Source organism: Xyrauchen texanus, chromosome 48 (assembly GCF_025860055.1).
Source record: "Xyrauchen texanus isolate HMW12.3.18 chromosome 48, RBS_HiC_50CHRs, whole genome shotgun sequence".
NCBI lineage: Eukaryota > Metazoa > Chordata > Actinopteri > Cypriniformes > Catostomidae > Xyrauchen > Xyrauchen texanus.
In genome coordinates this window covers 12,884,477-12,906,883 of record NC_068323.1, presented here as the reverse complement: position 1 = coordinate 12,906,883, position 22,407 = coordinate 12,884,477, and the positions used below count along the sequence as shown (strand labels likewise).

General features: G+C 37.7%; 1 protein-coding gene across 1 annotated transcript in view; it reads left to right on the top strand.

Annotated features, from left to right (window-relative positions):
* LOC127639551 (phosphatidylinositol 4-phosphate 5-kinase type-1 gamma-like) overlaps window positions 1-22,407 on the top strand; it is a 30,498-nt gene that overhangs the window by 868 nt on the left and 7,223 nt on the right. Inside the window, exons 2-16 of the mRNA XM_052121618.1 lie at window positions 10,848-10,879; window positions 11,061-11,150; window positions 11,349-11,479; window positions 11,571-11,688; window positions 11,811-11,963; window positions 14,794-15,093; window positions 15,167-15,372; window positions 16,142-16,225; window positions 16,346-16,394; window positions 17,658-17,742; window positions 17,912-18,073; window positions 18,890-19,031; window positions 19,147-19,176; window positions 19,516-19,620; window positions 20,081-20,237. Coding sequence (XP_051977578.1) covers window positions 10,848-10,879; window positions 11,061-11,150; window positions 11,349-11,479; window positions 11,571-11,688; window positions 11,811-11,963; window positions 14,794-15,093; window positions 15,167-15,372; window positions 16,142-16,225; window positions 16,346-16,394; window positions 17,658-17,742; window positions 17,912-18,073; window positions 18,890-19,031; window positions 19,147-19,176; window positions 19,516-19,620; window positions 20,081-20,237 — 1,844 coding nt within the window. The remainder of the gene's footprint in view (window positions 1-10,847; window positions 10,880-11,060; window positions 11,151-11,348; window positions 11,480-11,570; window positions 11,689-11,810; window positions 11,964-14,793; window positions 15,094-15,166; window positions 15,373-16,141; window positions 16,226-16,345; window positions 16,395-17,657; window positions 17,743-17,911; window positions 18,074-18,889; window positions 19,032-19,146; window positions 19,177-19,515; window positions 19,621-20,080; window positions 20,238-22,407) is intronic.

Here is a 22,407-nt window from a genome sequence, read left to right as displayed (position 1 = left end):
CATGGTACTTTAATATACCACATTGCTGAATGATTACCATATTCGTTTACCATTGTTGATAACATGATATTCACAAAACCACTAAACCATGATATTACCATTATGTACAAAAAAATATGGTTTTACCATGGTACACAAAAATCATTAAAAAAAACATAGTAGTCCAAGTGCAGTTTATTCAATTGTGGTCACAAGTATATTAGGAAAAGAATTAGTTGCCTTGTAATTCCCACTGGAAGATACTTTGATAGTCAGTTTAGTAAACAGGATACATTTAATCATACATTTTACAAGACGAAGCTTGGGAAAGATGCACACTTACATGTTTACAATTGTTTCATAAAACTTGAACGTAGTATGATCATAGTTCCAGACTACCCCTCTTCATACATTATAGCAAAGTTCCACATAGCAGAGTAAGTTAATATAAAATGCATGCTCATGTCTGCCGGTGAAACTGTGCTATTTCCTCCTCGGTTCCCCATTGTGTTATTTCTGTTGTTAATAAGTCACTATTCTGTGTGCGAGGTGTTAGTGAGTAGATTGAAGAACACAAATCACAATCCACTTCTTAAAATGCCTCTGTTCAGAATGTATTTAACAGCAACCCTTTTGAAAAACCTTCTCCAGCATGTTATTGACAAGATTTGTTCTTTAGCATTTGCATAAAATCTTTGAAAAATAGTAACCAAAATTATGTAGTCTAGTTTTTAAAAACATAAATGTCAAAGCAATTTGTTCATTGTAAGTGTCACACACTGAAGTGACAATCGTTTCATGTGCGTTAGCCTCGTCAGCTACTTTTTAAAGACCGCTTTTTATGAAAATTGGAGTTTTGTGGTGTTTTGTCCATGTCTATTAGATTTGAAGCATCTAGCCTATATTTCTGTAGCCGCAATTTGGTGGCATTAGTGGGAGGGACATTCTCATTGTAGAGCATTTGATTGGACAAAAACCTACATAGTGCAAGATGAGTAATCAGTATTTTTGTTCCATTTTTTTTTTTTGGGAAGAGAAAGACCAGAAAATTTACATCCAATGTGATTGTTCACTGAAATAATGAAGAGTGCGATTCAGAAGTTGCATTTTTTGCACTAAAATGGCATTTTTACGCCACTGATGGTTAGTTTTAGGGTTGGGGAGTAGGGTTGATAAAATATGCATTCCTGTTGACTGTATTACACAATTTACAAATACAACTTGCTTTTGGCGCCACTCTGTGGACATTTCACCAGGAAACTAGTGCTCACATGTGCCCATACATTCAACCACACTTCCGTGCCTCTGGGTCAGTGTTTCGAATTTCAGTAAGCACAGACCGATTTCAGCTGTAGAACTTTCGACCTACTGTCTCCAAATTCACAGTTAAATCCATCTGATCAGCTAACAGAGAACTTTCAGCATTTAGGAGCGCACTAGCATATAAATGGCATTAAAGCAAACAAAGCACACAAAACTCAGATTTTTATTTCACTGGGTCTCTAATAAAAATAGTCAAAATAGGACCAAAACTGCACTCTTTCTTGTCTCTAATCACAAAAAACTGCATGTAAACAGTGCACACTCACTTTTTTAATTCCCCAGTGTTGTGTCTCCTGCTTCGGCATCCTCCTGTTTTCATTGGTTCACTCCCAGGTGTCTCGTGTAGATGGGTGTGGGAAAACATGCTAAATGTTGTTGAACATGCAATCACATGAAACGTGTAACCTGTGAGTAATTTTTTCACTTGAAATAAGATGGGCCCACTCATTACCCCTTGCTTTGAGTGTTCCGATTTTTATCGTAAAATGTTGGCAATTCACCACAGATTTACTGTAAAAGAGTGTGATTGCAATGCTTAACACCTTGCTAAGAGACATGTCTATGCATTAATTAATCAGAATTAGATTTCTACATTTTCTAAAGAAAATGTGTGTAGTGTTTGTCCATAAAGTTTGACCACAATGCTATGCAGTTGCTAGGGTGTTTTGGGAGGTAGCCATAGCATTGCTAGGTGGTCGCTAACTGGCCAAAATCAAAAGAGCCCACCCCCAGAATATCTTCAAGGAATTCTCATCCCTAGATATCGCATGGGTCAATCCGGTTATGTTATCGGACGAGCCGATTCCTCTGTTAAGCTTTCTGTCCGGTGTGTTTGTTTTATAGGTGTCTTGTTTATTAGGACCCTAAATGTAAATCACATTTTATTTACTATGGCCTATTTGTTCATAGGGAATCAGATGAGTTTGAGGGGTGTTGGCAAAGGTTGTTTGAAAACATTTATTTTTGTAATTCCGTTTGGTGCCACTAGTAGCAGAAATGACACACTTCATCTTTAAGTCTTGTTTTCAGAGAAATCCAACCAGATCTACTGGGGTTTATGCTTAAAACAAGAAAAACTATTTTTCATTGGGGTAAGAAACATAATATTATATATATATATATATATATACAAATCTTGTTATAAGCATAAATATTACTATATAATTAATTACAATAAATAATTGTTTGGTGAGCCATGGCTCCATTTTATTTTGCTTACGTCATTTTGCTGTGGCATATGATCTGAAACACTTTTTTTTTTTAAATTTCAACTTGAGGATTCCCGCCTCTGACATTGTCCGGAACATGGCATGTATGAACAATTGTAATTTCTCAGCATCTTATAATAAATTCAATGTTCCCATGTATGTCTGTCTAAATGATAAACATCTGCATTGCTTTTATGGTTTAGTGGCCATCTTTTAGCTAATGTATAAAACTCACTCCGAGACACTCAGCACTGAACCGGTGGATGCCGAGACAGTGAAAAGAATCTTCATAATTATAAATTGATTTTGAGGTTATTACCACCAAATGGGCCATCTCTAGCATACACTTTTAAAGCAATTAAAACACATTTAAATCATCTTTGAAATGTGCAGACGGAGCGGTCTCGGTTTATACAAAAATCATCCCATGAGATACACATTTAATCACACTTCAGGACAGGCACTATTCAAAAACTCATCAAAGCCATGTAGTGTTATGCTCACCAATTAGGTATAGGAATCAGCAGGTATCTGGCGATATTTGAAATGAAGATTTGAAATGCATGTTTTCTTTGTCGATCCAATTGGTCAATGTGTGACGTTTAGATTCTCTATTAGTCAAAAGTCCCCTGGGTATCCAATTACCAGTTTAGAGTTTGCCAAATTTGAGCTTTGGCCCAGTTTTTCACCTGGTATTAAGGTGCATTTTTGGTGATCCAATCACATGTGGTAAGCGCTAAATACAGGTGTAAATGGGGTCCAAAACATTTTGTGAAGCGACAACTGAAACCATATACAAAGATAGACAAAATGCATGTGACAACATCGAATTTGATGTTTTCATGAATTTGAGGTGTCAACACAATTTGTCCTGAATCTGTCCCGACAGCAGCAAAGCCCCGCCCCTCACCTGTCATTTAACCACTGCGGTAAAACAAGGTTATCTGCGGCTTTAAAGGGAAATTGCCGTCCGATCTAAAAATGTAAAAAGTGAATGGATATGCAAGCCTGAGAACTTCACAGATCTTATTTAGTGTGTCTGAAATCAACATGCAGATGCACAGATGGCAATCACACATCTGAAGCTCAGGTTTATACAAAAATAACAGGGATTTCTGCTCGGTTTTGTGATCATGCAATAGCACACTGAAATAGTGATTGATGTATGTCATCATGATATCAGAGAACTTCCCCTCGAAATCTGAACACAAGTGGTCACAGGAGATGAATTTGAGAAGCATGGTATTACCAGGTGAAAACAGGAATGCAGCTGACCACATGTGAACGGATCACAGAAAAAGCATCTTAATACCAGTTGGAAACAGGGCCTTTGGTATGCAGTGAAAGACTAAATTTCTTCACACAAGCTTGCACTTCCATTCTTCCGCATTCACTTGAGTATGAATTAGCTATGCGACGATATGTAGATTTAGAAATATCGCAGGCCAAAAAATGATGAATCATATCGTGGCAAAAATTCGATATTTAGAAATTTATGACATTGGTTTCTGGAATGCCCAATTCCCACTACTTAGTAGGTCCTCATGGTGGTGCGGTTACTCGCCTCAATCCGGGTGGCAGAGGACAAGTATCAGTTGCCTCCACTATATACCACTCCATAATAATACTAATAATATAAACATTTAATATTATATTATTGTTACTATGAGAATTATTGTGACTGATTTGAATATTACACTTTTAAACAGTAGTAATATTTTTCTGTCGTAATGTCTTCAATTTCACGCAATCAGTTGAATAGAGCTCTCATTTCAGCTGGACTTTTATTTTGAAAGATCTCTGAAGTTGTTCCTGTTTATATAGGGTTCCTTTTATCAAACTTCCTGTGACTCGTGAGCTGAAATCTCTGAACTGCAATGGAGAAAGATTTCATTTGAGAGTTCACACTCGGTTATACACTCAACACACTGATCTGTGGCTCTGCAGATCGATACAATTGGACACACTGCATGAAAATCAAGCATTAGTAGTGTGTGTTGCATTTGTGTGTGTGTGCTTGTGTGTTTGTGTGTGTTCATTTACGTGCCTGTGTGAAGAAGATGACAGGGCAGAGCTGTGCCTCTTGTTCACACTGTGGTGCAAGGCACATGACTGTATATTGTTTCATTAAATTACATCCTTACATTACATTACAAGTGTAATGTTTAATGATTATACTTGGCCATATAGAGGCTTTGATTTCATCTCAAAACTCTCAAATTATATTACATTTATCTAATGGTAGCATACTTTAATATGTTACAAAAATTAACAAGTGATATCGAACCATTTTAAATTATTTGGTATCGTGATATTTCATTAGTTCCGTGCAACCCTAGTCTCTGATTACATCTAAATATTATTTTTAAAAAATACGTATTTAATGAAAATGCAAGCTTATCCAGTTAAATAATGTCCCTTCTTAAAACCCTACTTAAATGCAATCAGACATGACATTTGGCATAGCATTATTATACATATTCAGCCTTATACAGTATAGAGTACATTAATATGGCATCATTAAATATCATTAAACCTCTGTAAAATGTCATTTTCTCTCGCACATCAGGCGGACATAAGATCTCTCCCATCTAAAAAGGCTCTTTTTCTTCCGCTCCCTGTATTACATTCGCTTACATGTTTTTGTATGTTGCACATGCTCTATAGAGCACTTGTGTACCGTGGTAAATGCAGCTTCATGCTTCTAAGTCAAAATGCCCCTCGTGACGTGATATGAATTTAAACACAGCCATTAATGTATTATTACATGATGCAGACTGGACACATTTTTTTTTGACTATCTCAAAATATCCGATCTGTGCGATGTGTATTTTAAAGCAGCAACACGCCTGACACTGAGATTGAGAATGGTCCACATTCTATTGCAATATTTTGAAATATAGTTTTTTCCCCTACTTCTATCTCTTTTAGTATCGCTTAGTAAATCAGGGCATGTCTATTTACGCACTCCACTGTATTATTTCCTATACTGCCAAGACAGCCTGTGTTATTCTAATAGCTCAGGCTGTTGGGAGTTTTCAAGCTTCAGTGGGAAATGGAAAACAAGCAGGAATTGCGTAATGATGTGTCTCTGTAATTCTTGCCCCCATCACTCATGCCCTGAAGTGGTTGAAGCTTTTTATAGGCTTGCCTGCAGAACAGACCAGGATCTGGAAGACACTCAAGTCCCTTTGGCAGCTTGGAAAGAGGATGCAAAGACCCACTTTGACACATTTGTTTTCAGCAGGGCTGAGAAGATACCCGTGATTTTGCCATGTAGGTCCTGTTCCTGGATTAACATCCTTGTTGGTCTTGGATCTCCAGTCCTATCACCCAATTAGATTTCAGGGATAGGGAAAAGGGTGGCTTTAGGGTCAGGCTATGGGCTTGTAGGTCTTATCCAGCTCTCATTTCCTTCAATTTAAAGATTGGTTCATGATTAGGGTAAGGACTAGGCATTGGGATAGGGTCAGAAAGCATGTTGTTCCAGGACCTTCAAAATATGTTGATCCAGGAAAATATCTTACTTGGCAAATCCATGAATCACATTCAGTTGCCTAATTGTTTATCAGAACATAAGATTGGCACTTGCATTGCCAAAGATAAATATTCACGAGATCTTCTCTGGTTATGCATCAGCAATTGGGCAATAAAGAAAGGGCTAAACTGGGCTCAGGTTCCAAGAATGTGTACGAGGGCGAAAGGCAGTGAGGTGAGGAATGTGGTTCTGCTCCATGCATGAAACTACCTCTTTGTCTTGGGCCATGAGCTTTTTGCATAGACTGACTTGACTGCCTTTGAAAAACAAATCAGTTGTCAGTGGGTAGGAGGTAGTCTGGTGGTCAAGGTTGCTGGAATGATCCATGACCCATCACTATTCTGCCCTCCAGCAAGCAACCTAAACTTTTTCCAAGGGAATTAATCTTGTATATGTGTACTGTAAGAGTCCTGTAAATCAGCTGAATGAAGGAAATTTGTTAGAGTAACTTCATATTTTTTTTTTTTTCTTATATCAGAAGTTAGCCATGAAAATGGTTTTGGGTGCCTTACCTGTGGGTTTAACGTCTCTTGTCTCCTTTGATGTACTTCAGGGGTCAACCGATATGTTTTTTTAATGTGATACCGATATCTAGAACAAGATGGCCGAAACAGATCAAATGCCTATAAACATAACTCAATTTTACAACAGCAAATCAGATGTTCTCAAAATGTCTGAAAAAGTGAAACAAAGACCTATTTTATGCAATATTTACTCAAATTTGCAGAAACCTGAAAAGAAAAAAAACCTTGAAAACAAACTGTTGACTATCCATTGGCAAATCTATTGGTAGAGTTTAGAACTGACACAAGCGAAAGTTAACATTTTAATTGGCCAAACGAACACAGTCTGGTCGATTTATCAGTCTGTCATTAGCTTTAAACAATTCTGTTCTTATCAGAAGATGTGGATTATAGGCAACTGTCATGACAAAGTTTTCATGCTATTACTTTCCGTTAGGTATGTGCAAAACTAGATATTTTCTTAATTTACTAGTCAGTGAACATAAATGGGCGTTTTCCAATCAGTGGCCATTTTCAAACCAGGATTGGCATTTTTCAATCGCTTTACAAGATTTGACTACTACATTGAGTATACCCTGCTTTCATTGGATAGTTCAGAAAAGCCTGTCCTGGTTTGGAAACACCCATTGATTATTATATGAGATTCCCTACTTTCATTGGATGGTTGAAAAATGCCCATCCCGGTTTGAAAATGCCCACAGACTGGGAAACACCCATTATTGTTCTGCAGAGACCTAAACATCGTCTTAAGTAAGCCCTGTAGGCTATAACTACAGTAGTTGTCCATCCTTACACCCCTTCTGTATAACCAAACATTTAAGCTTTTGTTCTAGTTAGTGTAGATCCTTGATTATCCTCTCAAATAATATGCTATGGCATAGGTAAATGTAGTCACATATAATGAATGTTAGCACGAGGTGTCAGATGCCACCTCGACTGTTCTGTCATCAAGTTAATCACTTCGGGTTAATTTTGAAGTAGCTGTGATCGCACCAATCCTGAGCCAGTAGAATTTCAGGAGGTGTTTTGCTAACTTATTAGCAGGGGCCCTTTGAATAAACATAGCCATTAACTTGAGACTTTGTCTAACAATTTGTCTGAATATCTAAAGATGCCATTGAAAGCCGGTTGTATAAAACAAGCTCATAGTTGTCTTCAGTAAGACAAGTGGTTTAAGGACGCTAAATACAGTTTTAATTTGCTGAAAATATTTGCTTAGGAATACTATAAAGCGTTACTGAACGTTTTATGCAACCGGCCCCTGGAGTTGTTGTGAGCCCTAACATTAAGGATATTTTGCCGATGTTAAGACGTGATTTATAGTCATGACCCAACTCAGAATAAAAATGGTTGATTTACATAAATGCAGTGACTGGCCAAGCTTGATGCTCAAACCAGTTTAAGTTGGTGTTTGCTGGGGTTAAATGTTTCAGCAGGGCAGTCTAGTGGCCAATGCCCTATTTAGAGCAGTATGTGCCTGTTGATGCTATATACATATGCAAACTCTGAGAAAGCCTGGTGACCTTGGTTGAGATGCCATGGAAACAGAGAAAAAAGACTGTGTGCATCAGATGCATCTGCGCCGACTGTGGAGTGCAAATCACAGCTCAAGAATACAGCTGTCATCTTCACATGGGCATATTTTTATCAAACCTTCTTTGTCAACATACGTCTCGGTCATCATTGACAGCTGCTCGTGACAGGGTTATTATAGAATTTTCAATTTAGTTTAATTTGTATTAGTTTTCACTTGAAAAAAAACATTAAAAAGTTAGCAGATTACAATCCCATAACTTAACTCTTGTTTATTAGTAAATCCATCCATCCATTTACTTTAATGACTTCAAAACTAACTTACAAAATGTAAATGTGTATTAAAATTTTAAACCTTTACATATTAACAATACATATAAAAAATTATTTGAAACCTTTACATATTAACAATAATGGATGGATGGATGCAATACACATTTGTTAATACACTGTGGCAGGGCGGAGGGTGGGAGAGAGAGATCGTTTACACACATGACGGATCCCCTGCAGTCGACCTTTATCCCTCACGGAGGCATAATTAGCCTAATACGGGACGGGTTTGTAGGATCACGACCCGGCCCCGCCCTCCACCCTGCCACATACACATTTAAATTTAAATATTTTAGTTAGTTTTGAAGTTAATTAGGTTTTTCCAGTTACTTTATGTTTTTTTTTTTATTTCAGTTAATGAAAATGTTTATTTTTCATTGGCAATAGTAACACTGACTGCTGTTGCTACTGAAGGGCTGTTTGAGGGAAGGAAGTGGAATATAAATAGAGACTGAATAATGAAGTGTTGGCAAATGCTTTCTGTGCTGTTTTGGACGATGAAACATTGGCTCTTGAAATCTAGAGTCTTTTTATAATTTCAGTTGAGCATATCTCAAGTAATCAGGTGTTTTCCTGGAATGTTTAAGGTCTGTCTGATGTGCACCGTATAATGTGGTAGAAATGGGAAGTGACATTGGAGAAAGAGAAACTTAGAAGAATGTGTAATTTAGTGGATGGGCAAACAATTTTCTCCTCACCTACACAACACAGTTTGTGATGATAGAGACTAAATCCATTGTTCTCAAAAGATAGTTTTGCCTTTGCGATGCTCCACCGATACTAAATCTCCAGTGCCAAGGCCTAAGAAACTGAGTTATGAGTTTGCAGTTTATATGTGATGAGATAAAAAAGAGTGCAAAATTACTGCAAACAGCACATCTTTTAGTCGTGTTGTGTTCGCAAAATCATACAACGCAGTCCAATTCATGAACAAATGACTCTTATGACCCAGTTCTTGTAATGAATCAAATGACTCATCAACTGACAAGTTATTGGTTAAAAAGAATTGGATGAATCCTTCACTGAATGAAATCACGGAATCAGTCAGAGCGGTTACTAATATAAAAAAGTGACACATTCAGTACTGAACCGCAATAATATTCATGTTTTGTTTACGTTAAAGTTTGTGAAACTTAAAGGAATTTTTTCTGTTCAAAAGTTAAACTCAATTAACAGCATTTGTAGCATAATGTTGATTACAACTAAACAAAACTTTCAACTTGTCCCTTGTTCTCTTAACAAAAGCACAAAACTGAGATACAGTGAGGCACTTAATGGAAGTGAATGGGCCCATTCGTAAATGATGAAATACTGTTTTGGAAGTAAAATCACATGAAGTAAATAATATGAGTGTTAAGTAAGGGATAATGTACAGTCAGCTGGTTATTATTGCAAAATAAACCCTGACAGGGTGATCAGGACCCCGATGCGACAACTATTACATGACTATTAACCAAATAAATACATACATTAACATAAAATATTGATTTGCATTGAAATCATGTAATTCAGTGACAAGAAATAAATTCCTGAATAGCTTGCCAACTCCGGTTTGCGACGGAGTTCTGTTTGTATTTATTTTGTGAAAATGAACATCTGACTGCCCATTATTCGGCCTATTACAAGACTACTTGCCCAATAAACAAATAAATGGACATGACATGTTGATTTTGCATAATTATGCATAATTATGTGAGAAGAAATAAATAGCTGATTAAACTGTTCCTTGTGTATATTATTAAAAGAGTACTTGCCATATAAGTAAATCATTAAATAAAAGCACATGAAATATTGATTTGAGTTTAAATAATTTTATTAGCTTACTTGTAGAGAACACACAGTGATCTGAGGGGCAGGAACGATGGCTCGCAAATACCCGGATAAGCGGTCTGATACGTGGATGTGCGGTTGTTTTCTGAGCAATATCAGACCGCTAGATGGCGCCATTGACCAATCAGTATCGAGTATTCTAGAGAGCCATGTAATAACACAATTTTATTGAGGAAAAATTGCTTACCTATTCTGTGAAAAGTTATATCCAGTTTGACAACTTTGTTGACATGACGACATAAAGCTATCAACTTTAAAACAACCGTTAAATCAACAAACAACTTTAAGCTAAATTTGTATTTTTTAAAGGAAAGGAGGGATGAGTTGAAATTCGTTTTGTGGTAATCAACTTTATGCCACAAATGCTGTCAGTTTAGCTTAACATGTATTCCTTTAGTCATTGCACTTGTTGGTCAAAGACACTTTTGCATTTAAAAACACTTTAATACATTCAAATATGTTACCAATATTACTGTAAATATTTAAGAAATATACTGTATACAAGGGGAACACTGCAAAAGCAGAATTGTGTAGAAAACACTGACAGTACCAATTCATTTATCTCTTCTCTTTGTTTCCTAGACACTACATCGAAAAAGGCTTTCATCACAGAGGTACATTCCTTTAGCATATATCAAGTATATCTACAAAGCCTCTACAAAATATCTACAAAAAGACTGCAAGAGAACCTGTTGAAACATTGTTCATGTAGGGATTGCAGTTGTGCTTGGTCTTTTAGTATGAATGAAGAGCATGAGGCCAAAGTGATATTAGGTCTCCCTCTCTATCTTCTAGATGCCAGGAAGCTCTTCAGGCCAGCCAGCTCACGGGAAGAAGATTGGACACAGAGGGGTGGACGCATCTGGAGAGACCACTTACAAGAAGGTGCATGATTCAATCTTGGGGTTTAAAGAATTAATATCAGATAAAATTTATCAGAAAATGAGTGTTTTTGCCCAGCTGTATACTATTGCAACTATTGAAGAATAAATTGGTCATTGGTTAATGTGGTTATGTCTAATGGTGGTCTGATGACTGTTCATGATAATTCGGGTGACTGTGTCTGTCTGTCTTCTCTTGCAGACCACATCGTCAGCGCTCAAGGGGGCCATTCAGCTTGGCATTGGCTACACGGTTGGGAACTTGAGTTCCAAGCCTGAACGGGACGTGCTTATGCAGGATTTTTATGTGGTGGAGAGCATCTTTTTCCCCAGGTTAGTGCTCGGTCTGAGGAACAAACAACTGTGGTTGAGGGTGGATGTGATATTTCACATGCAATAAAATATCTTCTCTTTGTATGTCCAGTGAAGGGAGCAACCTGACGCCAGCCCATCATTACCCAGACTTCCGTTTCAAAACGTATGCTCCCGTGGCCTTTCGTTACTTCAGAGAGCTCTTTGGGATACGGCCAGATGACTATTTGGTGAGAATTATAAGATAGGTATTCATATAAGCAAAATCTGAAAATGTTGTCACTCAACTAGTATATACTTGAAATACTTGACATTAGTATATGTCTATGTGAATGTTTGTGTGCACCTGTAGTATTCCCTCTGTAATGAACCACTGATCGAGTTGTCCAATCCCGGAGCCAGTGGCTCGGTCTTTTACGTCACCAAGGACGATGAGTTTATCATCAAGACAGTAATGCACAAGGAAGCTGAGTTTTTGCAAAAGCTTCTGCCTGGATATTACATGGTGAGTTGCTGCATTTTGGCTGATGAATTTCAAACTTGTGGTTCACCGATACGAGTTTTCAATGACTGATTTCAGACTGAACTCACTGTGAATTTAGTGATAGTTGGTTAAAAGTTCTGCTGCCGAAATTGGGTGAAATGTCCACAGGTTGGTGCCAAAAGTGAGTTTTTTTGTTGTAAATTATGTAATACAGTTAACAGGAATGCATGTCTTAGTAACCCAACATTCTAACTCTAATGCACATGCTTTAGCTTCTGTTGTTATTCTGTTACTATTTGTGGAAACCCAGCTCTAAATCAACTGTCTGGTTAAACAACAACTATACTGATTACCCAACAGGCTATTCTGAACAAATTTCTCCCCCGAGGCACTGTGTTTTATTAACCTACATAACAAAATAACAAGTAATTAGCATTCAAATCATGTTCATTTTGTCTTCCTTTCTCCAATGAGCCATTTTATTTGAATATGACAGGACAAAAGGAGTTCGATTTCCAAAAGAACTCTGCGTTATTTGGGTAGGTGTAGCATAAATGGGTTTTCAGTGTCAGCAGACTTTGACTAGTTACTGGCTTGGCTTGTTCCATCCATTCAGCTGTAGCAATTGACCTGTGAATGGTGACGAATCAGTTGTTGTTCTGCAAAAGCACCAAACAATGCTGACTTTGGCCTGTTCATGGCCTACAGAGTATTTTCAGTCTTTAACTCTTTCTAGCTCTCTTTCTATTTGTCCTCGATGTCTTTGGTCTCTTTGTCAGCCTTCACATCTTAAAGATGACCTGTAGATACAAATTGACATGATCTGTCAAGATCTGCCTCCCTGTTTTGATTGTTAGTGGTGTGTTTTAATGGATAAAGACTCCAAACATATAGTTTTTTTACTGCCATCTTTAAGGTTATGTTATATGGTTGGCTAAATAAATCCCATAAATTTGAGCAAGTGTGCTCTTGTTAGAATTTGTATTTGTTTGTTTTTTTGTAGCTTGGAATGCAATAAAAAATTATTTAGGGTCCTGGTTTCCAACAGACTTTTCAGAGATACAATACCATTATTATCTTCTACTTAATGCTTAAATGCCTTTTTCTGAACTAGTTGTAATGAATAGATGTAGTCTAACATTGCCATCTACAAAAGTGTGGTTTGCATGCCATATAAAAGCTAAAAGGATTTTGTAAGTTCAAACAGACTTGCAATATTGACAGATCATTTGGAATGACATTAGAGTTAAGTAAATGATGACAACATTTTCATTTATTATTGAACTATGCCTTTTTAACCCTTCCTTGGCTGTTTAATATAGGTCGACACATTGGCTGTTTATGGTCAGTTGTGACTGGAAACAGTACAGGTGTAATTATTAATTTATATATGCAAATTAACAACTTATGGTAAAGAGATAGTTTACCCAAAACTGAAAATTCTCGCATCATTTAATCACCCTCACGCCATCCCAGATATGTATGACAAACAAAGATTATTCATAGAATATCTCAGCTCTGTAGATCCATACAATGCAAGTGAATGGGATCCAAAACTTTTAAGCTCCAATAAGCATATAAATGCAGCATAAATGTAATCCATAAGAATCCACGTCTTCAGAAGTGATATGATAGGTGGAGTTGAGAAACAGATCAATATTTAAGTTCATTTTTACTATAAAGCTCTACCATTGACAAGTCCCAACCAGTAGGTGGCGATATGCACTATGAATGCGAATCACCAAAAAACAAAAGAAGAAGAATGTGGAAGTAAAAGTGGAGATTTATAGTAAAAATAAATATTGATTTGCTTAAATATTGATCTGTTTTTGACCCACACCTATCGTATTGCTTCTGAAGACATGGATTAAACCACTTGAGTCTTATGGATTACTTTGATGCTGCCTTTTTGGAGCTTCAAAATTCTGGCCACCATTCACTTGTACTGTATGGACCAACAGATTTTAGTTATTCTTCTGAAACCCTTCTTTTGTATTCTGCAGAAGAAAGAAAGTCTGGGATGGCATGAAGGTGAGTAAATTATGAGAGAACTTCCTTTTTGGGTGAACCATCTTTTTAACTTCACTTCAGTAAAAACCTACACTTCTATAAGTTCAAACACAAAGAGAATATGGATGTTTATAATCCGACATCTTTATTTCTGTGTGATTGTTCTGCATTGTGGCTGATTTATTGATTGTATTCGCCAAATCTAAAGAAAAACTGCTCTGTGTAAGGGTGGTTGTCAGTATTGAACATGAACAGCAACGGTGTCACTTAGACTCATCGAATAAAGTCCATGTCTTGTACCACTCATATTGAGGAAACAATAAGAAATTAAGGAACAAATCTCCCCATTTCTCCCCAATATGGAATGACCAGTTCCCAATGCGCTCTAGGTCCTCGTGGTGGTGTAGTGACTCACCTCAATCCGAGTGTCAGAGGACGAATCTCAGTTGCCTCCGCGTCTGAGACCGTAAATCCGCACCTCTTATCACGTGGCTTGTTGAGTGTGTTACCGTGGAGACATAGTGCGTGTGGAGGTCCACACTTTTCTCTGCGGCATCCATGCACAACTCACCACGCGCCCCACCGAGAGCAAAAACCACATTATAACGACCACGAGGAGGTTACCCCTTGTGACTCTACCCTCCCTAGCAATTTTGTTGCTTAGGAGACCTGACTGGAGTCACTAAGCAAGCCCTGGATTTGAACTCGCGACTCCAGGGGTGGTAGTCAGCGTCAATACTCGCTGAGCTACCCAGGCCCCCAGGACCAACCAATGTAATATAATATGAGTAATGTTTTAACGTATGTGCATTTGATTATACTGTGTGTTTATGTCCAACAGAACTTGAATCAGAATCCTCGCACCTTATTGCCCAAGTTCTTCGGGCTGTACTGTGTACAATCAGGCGGGAAGAACATTCGAATGGTGGTGATGAACAATGTGCTGCCCAGGGTGGTGCATATGCACCTCAAATACGACATGAAGGGATCAACCTACAAACGAAGGGCTTCCAAGAAAGAACGGGAAAAGGCAAGGCCCACTTTCAAAGACCTCGATTTCATGCAGGATATGCCAGATGGACTCATGCTGGATACAGACACGTACAATGCCCTGGTGAAGACTCTACAGAGAGACTGTTTGGTAAGGTCATGGACTGATGCAGGTGTGCTGTGGTTTTTGAGCGGACTGGTAATTCATGTGTTTTCTTGGGTAGGTACTGGAAAGCTTTAAGATTATGGATTACAGTTTGCTACTGGGAGTTCATAATATTGATCAGGCGGATAAAGAGCAGCAGATGGAGGGATCTCAGGGCAACAGTGATGAAAAGAGGCCACTGGCACAGAAGGCGCTCTACTCTACTGCCATGGAGTCCATTCAGGGAGCATCTGCCTGTGGAGAAGAAATCGACACTGAAGACACGTGAGGGGATGAATTTAGTCCATACTTTGACATATATTAAGGATACTTGCATGCATACCAGTTGCAGTTACAGTAGATTAAGAGGACATATCTGTCTAAAGGCTAGGGTATGATTAATTTCTGCACATTCGAGCACTCCAATCTTTCAAGTAATAATATTTTCCCATGAGCCCATACAGTCATAGTCCACGTTCGACACATGAGCACGTGACTGTTCAATTGTGCGTGGACTATGTGCACGATTTTTCACGTGGAAAACCGAAGTAAACTTTGGCCTTAAATGGGGAAATAACATAGACTTCTGCTGGGGGGGGTTGGGGTTGGTTCTCATAATTAACTCAATCTCATGCCATCCCAGATGTGTATGACTTTCTTCTGCAAAACAAAAAAGATTTTTAGAAAAATATCTCAACAATGCAAGTGAATGGAGAACAGATCTTTGAAGTTCACAAAGGTCATTATAAAAGTAGTACAACTCCAGTGGTTAAATCCATGTCTTCTGAAGCGATATGCTAGGTGTGGGTGAGAAACAGATCAATATTTAAGCCATTTTTACTGAAAATCTACACTTTCACTTCCACGTTTAGCCACCAAATGGTTTTGGCTGGTCAAAGGTGAAGATTTATAGTAAAAAAAAGCACATAAAAATGTATCTCTTTCTCACCCACACCTATCATATCACTTCAGAAGAGATTAATTAAACCACTAGTCACATTTGTGAAGAAAAAGCTTTTGAATTAATTTATTTCCATGTATTTGTTGCTTTCAGGATGGGTGGTATTCCTGCGGTCAATAATAGAGGAGAGCGTCTGTTATTGTACATCGGAATCATCGACATCCTGCAGTCTTACAGGTGCTTGCATCAACCTCTCCAACTCACTTACGATTTACATCATGAAATGTGTGACTCATTGCTCCCAGTATGATTAGAAGCACTGAACTGCAATGTTTGATGTTTTTCCTTTCCTTGTAGGTTAATAAAGAAATTAGAGCACACATGGAAGGCTCTAGTCCACGATGGGGTGAGAATTTTGGATGTAATCTTGGCACTAAGATAACCTGCTTTAAGCTATGTTTTGAGACTCTGTGGTCTTTGACCTTCACCATAATTCCATCCTCTTCCTTTATTTTTACATCAACATTCGGATGAATAGTTTAGTGAGAATTACTGGTTCTGAGAGGAAATGCTTATAAAATGTGCACTAATTTTGGGCCATTTTCTCAGAGGATTTGGCATTGGGTGCTACTGCTTGTCATGAGGGAAGCACACATATCCCTACACTCTCATTTTATCGCTCACCTCTCAGCTGGTCTCTATTTAGAAGTGCATTTCCCTCGGCTCAGCTGTGAGAAAAAAGGCTGCCCATGACAATCAGTAACGGAGGTTTTACCATTCCTGCCACTGACGCATCTGTCTACGCCATATTGTGAATGGTTCACGATTCATTTGCATGCTAATTAAGTTATTTATAGATCTGGAGACTATATTTGAATCATGCCAGCTGACAGTGGAAGATGTATAAGTGTTGGCTGATGACGCCAGGAATAATTAATGAATGTGCAAACACACTGTGAAACTGGATGTGAGAAATATGTGAATATGATTTTTTTTTTCACCTTCCAGGTGTCCATATGTTAAGCTTATTATGCCAAATATTGAATGATAATCAAAATCTATTTATATGTGTGATGTAAGGCAATATTCAGGGTTTAATACAATAAAAAGATTGTATAAACAGTAATGGACCTACAAAGTTAGTGTATAAAAAAGTGTATTATTTGAGATGTAAAGTTGTGTTAAAAGTCTATTTAATGGTAGGACTACTGTTGTGGGTGTACACAGTCACTTTCAGGTATCCTTGCGCAATTCATGTAAAAGTTACAAGGTCTACTGACTTTACAATAGTCTTGACATGAGTTGAAAGATTGGATATAACTTTGTAAAGACAATGTTGGTAAGTGATTTTATCACACTAGTTTCATTTTAACATTATATTCAAAGCATTGTTTTAACCTATTCTCTAACTGTGATTTTAACTTGATTTTACAAATGTGTTGAAAATATCGTCTAATCAACAGCAGGCAACAAATGCTGTCAATAGAGCTTAACTTGTATCGCACCTTGAACATTCCTTTAAGCAGCATGCATTAAACATTTTAGAATTAAAGAGACTAAATGAAATGTTTTGAATGTACTGGAGCTATTCAGATTGATTTGTTATAACCTCGGCAGGTTCCTATGCTAATATTTTCTCTCATTTCTTGCACTTTTTTTCCCTGTTCAGGACTCAGTGTCTGTTCACAGACCTTCTTTCTATGCAGACAGATTCTTCAGATTCATGAGCACTACTGTATTCAGGAAGACTTCCTGTGAGTCAACTGATTCTGAGTTGATTTTATACCACTGAATCACACAGAAATTATTTCATGTTCTACAACAGTAATGGTCGTAATAAGAGACTTTTATCAAGTTACTGCACAAAGATTTTGAACTTGGTTTTTACTTTTAAGGGAATTTGTAAACCAATTATCGTTTCAGCGCTGAAATCCTCTCCATCGAAGAGGGGTCGTGGGAGTCTGTCTGTGGCCAAATACAGCGGCTCTGGGGCCACATGGTCGGCCAGCCAGCTGTCCTTTGTGAGAGACGAGAAGATCTACGACATGAGAGGAACCCGTAGTTTCCCTACACTGGACGACGATGGTAAGATACATAATACAATACAAAATACAAACCCCATTAATGCAATCACATGTGAGGAATAACAATCTGTCATAACAAGTTCATTATTTTCTTTGAAGAGTAGATGAAGCTTTTTATTTTAAATGGCATAATTTATCTGTCTAACTATCTATCAACTGTCCATCTGTCCATCAACCATCCATCCATCAACATCCATCCATCCATCCATCTATCCACCCTTCTGTTCATCCATCATATCTTTCATTCCATCCATCCACATTTTTCTCTCCATCATCCATCCATCCATCATATCTTTCAATCCATCCATCCATATTTTTCTCTCCATCATCCATCCATCGTATCTTTCTAACCATACATCCATCATATCTTTCTATCCATCCTTCCATCCATCATATCTTTCTATCCATCATCCATCCATTTTATTATTCCATCCATCCATCATATTATTCTACTGTTTCTGTCTATCTATCTATCTATCTATCTATCTATCTATCTATCTATCTATCTATCTATCTCTATCTATCTATCTGTCTATCTATCTATCTATCTAATCTTCATATTATTCCATCCATCCATCCAAATTTTGTTTTCACAAATAGGAAGGAAATTTAAAAAAAATCAAATAACCATATTTGACTAAATATTAGTGTACATATTTGATCAAAGTTCTCAGGTTTTCTAGTTATGTTGTGTTTTATAGTGTTTTATGATTGACTTGTCTATTTAAATTCTGTTCAATCTTTCCAGATGCAATTTTGACAAATTGAATGTTTTCTTTGACTTTCCTGACTTTCCTGTTCTTCATGTTCATTTCAGGTCGGGCAGATGTGCTCCCCAGCACCCCTCCTTCATTTGAGGAGGCCACCACAGCCTCCATCGCAACCTCACTCTCCTCTACCACCTCTCTGTCTATCCCAGAACGCTCTCCGTCAGACACGTCTGAATGCCCACACTACAGGTAACTCTCTCTCTCTCTCTCTCTCTCTCTCTCTCTCTCTCTCTCTCCCACTATTCCAGTGTCATAGCGTGAACCTGCAACTATTACAATACTCTCTTTGTTTTCTTTGGTTTAGGAGACACACCCAATCTAGTCATGAAGAAGTGTAAGTAAATCAGTGGCGCTATTTTGTCCTTTATGACTTGTGACATCATTAGATTTTTTCCTTTAATGGGACAGTTCACCCAAAATTAAAGTTCTGTCATATAGGCCATCTCATGTTGCTGCTGGTCTGATTTTATTACTTATGTGGAACACAACAGGATGTTTTTATTTGTATGACTCATGCACTTAGTCTTCTAAAGCCATACAATAACTTACAATGTAGCAGGCAAGTACTCTCTTGGGCATCCTTTTGTCAAATGTAAAGTGGAGTAGTAAGAGATCCATTGTTTCTTTATAATGTTTATGTGGTTTGTTTGGCCCTCTGCTGGTGTTGTTGTAGAATGCAGGATGAGGACCAGCAGACCATCACAGTGAAGGTGGAAGTGGAGGGACGATATGACAGTGAACCTACCCTTGTGGCACCCCAGCCATTGCCAGAGATCAGGTATGCACACAACGCCCTAAAATTGACCTCAAATTAACATTTTGTTACCGCAACCAGATTTCTGGGTCTGAACGTTTGTTTCTATGCATTCTATTTAAACCGTGCCAGACGACGTGTAGTTAACTGCAATTATTCAAACGCAAACTTTGTGCTTTTGCTTTGGGGAACTGAATCGCTTCACAGTGGTGGGAAAACTGCTCCATGGCAACTGCCACTGTTGAACATAAACAGGAAGCTCTTAATTTCACCGGCTACAATGAGTGTAAATACAATCCAGTTATGGTTGGATGCCAATTCATTTTGGTGTGAAATATGGCTTTCATTGATTCCTCAATAATTGGATTCTATTAATATTAAACTATTACCCAAGCACTATTAAAGCACCAAATACATCTCTAAAAACACATTCCAGTCCAGGTTCCATCAATTCAATTTCATTTTTTTTCTCTGCTACATGTAGTGAAGCTCAAGAGATGCTTCCACTGGCCTTGTCGTGCTCCGTCCCAGCGAGCCCCAGGATAGTGGTTGAATCTGACAGTGCCAGTCTGGCATCGGGTTGCACCAGCCGAGCCTCCATGGACGAGGACGAAGATGTGCCTGTTACAGACTTCTACTTTGTAAGTCTTCCTTTATCTTCATGGGAACTTGCTTGGGTCTTATTTCATGCATTCCTCATATGTCCTGGATTTATTTGCAAAGAATCTTACAGAGTATATCAGTTTGTATATTTGTATGTCGGTGTGTGTATATCAGGAGCTCTTTGGGTACTATAGTATCTTTATTGTTTGCACTTTTGTTTCTACATGGCACAGTAATTACCATTTAAATATTGTTCTGGGACCTTTTGTTTATTTCTAAGTGCTGACAGTGTATGTATATCTGTGCATTTACTCTGAATAACAGCAATAGAAACATTCTAAACAATTTGGCTGCACAAATTACAAAAAAGATGGGCAACTCCAATGCATCCACAAATATCCGAGGACAGCCAAGAAAACAGTGAGAATTGGCGAACATTATCATTTGTTAGACACTGAGGTCCTAATATGGAGCCCCTATAAATTGGGTTGTGTGCTGAAAGAAGCTCTCCAAAGGCCTAGAGACATGCAAGTGCCACCTCTTGAATTATTCATCCTTTAACACCCTTTAACCAGCTGCTCCCTTTCACTCTTATTAATGGAGCTGTCAGATTTTTCATTTATCGACTTCTTAATAGCTCTCTTTTTCTCTGGCTGCCTTTTGTAAGTTCTCTGATGGCAGTCTCCGTGTTTGTCAGCCCATCTCCCAAAGGTAAAATACGAGGCACACTAGAAGTCTTCAAGCTAGTTTTAGAGACAATTGTAGAAACTAGCCTCTGTATTTTGTAATGAACATCCATATTTTTTAAAGAGGACATATTCTGCACTTTGCAGCATTTTCTTTTTGTCCTCTAAGTCCTTTTAATGTTAGTCAATGTTTCTTACCCCAAAAACAAACATGTATTTTTACCCCACCATTTTTCACCCTCTCTTTAGCCCTTATAATTGGATGGTTTTGCTGCTTTACCTTTAAGACTTTTGTACATAAATGAGCTCTACTACGATTGGCTGAGCTCTTTTGTGAAATGAGTAAGGGGATGTTCACACTGACCGTGTTTTGGGCAAGCCCATTGAGTTTTTCAATTGTTTTTCTATGTAAAGATGTGCTAGATCAAATCATCATATACTGTGTAAATAGACTAAATGGTTTCTCATTCTCAAACTCATTCCCTTGTCATACTCAGTGATTCATCGATAGCGCTGTAATTGCTCATTTTTTTAATTTTTTTTCTGTTTACTGGCTGTTTACTCGGTTCTCTTTCACAAGCCAAATTCTAACTTTTTATTTAAAGTCATCCTCGACCATCGTTGAATTTTGTGTTTCCTTGGAGTGTCTTAAAAATGTCCAGATTATTGATGGGCTGATATTAGCTAGGTTGATTTATCGACCAGTAATGTGTCCATTTGGCAAATTAACAGAAGTCAGCAGAAATCTTTTGCATCTGTTTGTCACTGGTCCTCAAGGATAATGTTTATATGGTAACCTTCCTATTGCGCAAGTCTCGCGAGAGTCGCATTTGCTGCTACTATTCATGGTTAAGTTTAGGTTTAGGTGGAGGGTTTTGCATGGGACTCCAAATAAAAGCAATAAAATCAAGCTGTGGCCAAAATGGCTCACTTATTCACTATTCCCTATAAAGTGGATGGCAGGGAGTGTACTATATCAGCAAGGAGTGATCGAAATGAGTTAGTGAATTCAGACACTGATGTAAATATGGAGCTTCGGGGAGAGATTACATGTACAGTACTGTATCTATAATAATATAATAATAATAATCATTATTCTTATACATTTGTATATTAATACAATAAATCTTCATTCCGTTTGCCATGTTTATGTTCATAATGTTTAAAATAAAATAATTATTTTAATAATAATAACTGCCTATAAGAATAAACACTCGCTATAGTTTAACATAATGTTTTTAATCAAGTAATGTCTTTTCAAAAAGGTAAGAACTATAGAGCTTGAAATAAAAGATTATAAGGAAACTGCACACCCGTCTCCCACTTGATCTCTTGCTTGCTCGCACTCTCTCCCAGCTCGTCAGTCCTCCCAGCGGGGGATTATGGGCAATATACCATCGGCGAGTGTACATCAGCTGTACACTTGAAATCAGAGTGCATTGTGGGTAAGAATTAGTGAACATATGCAGGGAACGAGGTGTAGGAAACACTCTAAATGGCCAACACACAAAGTAGTGCACTA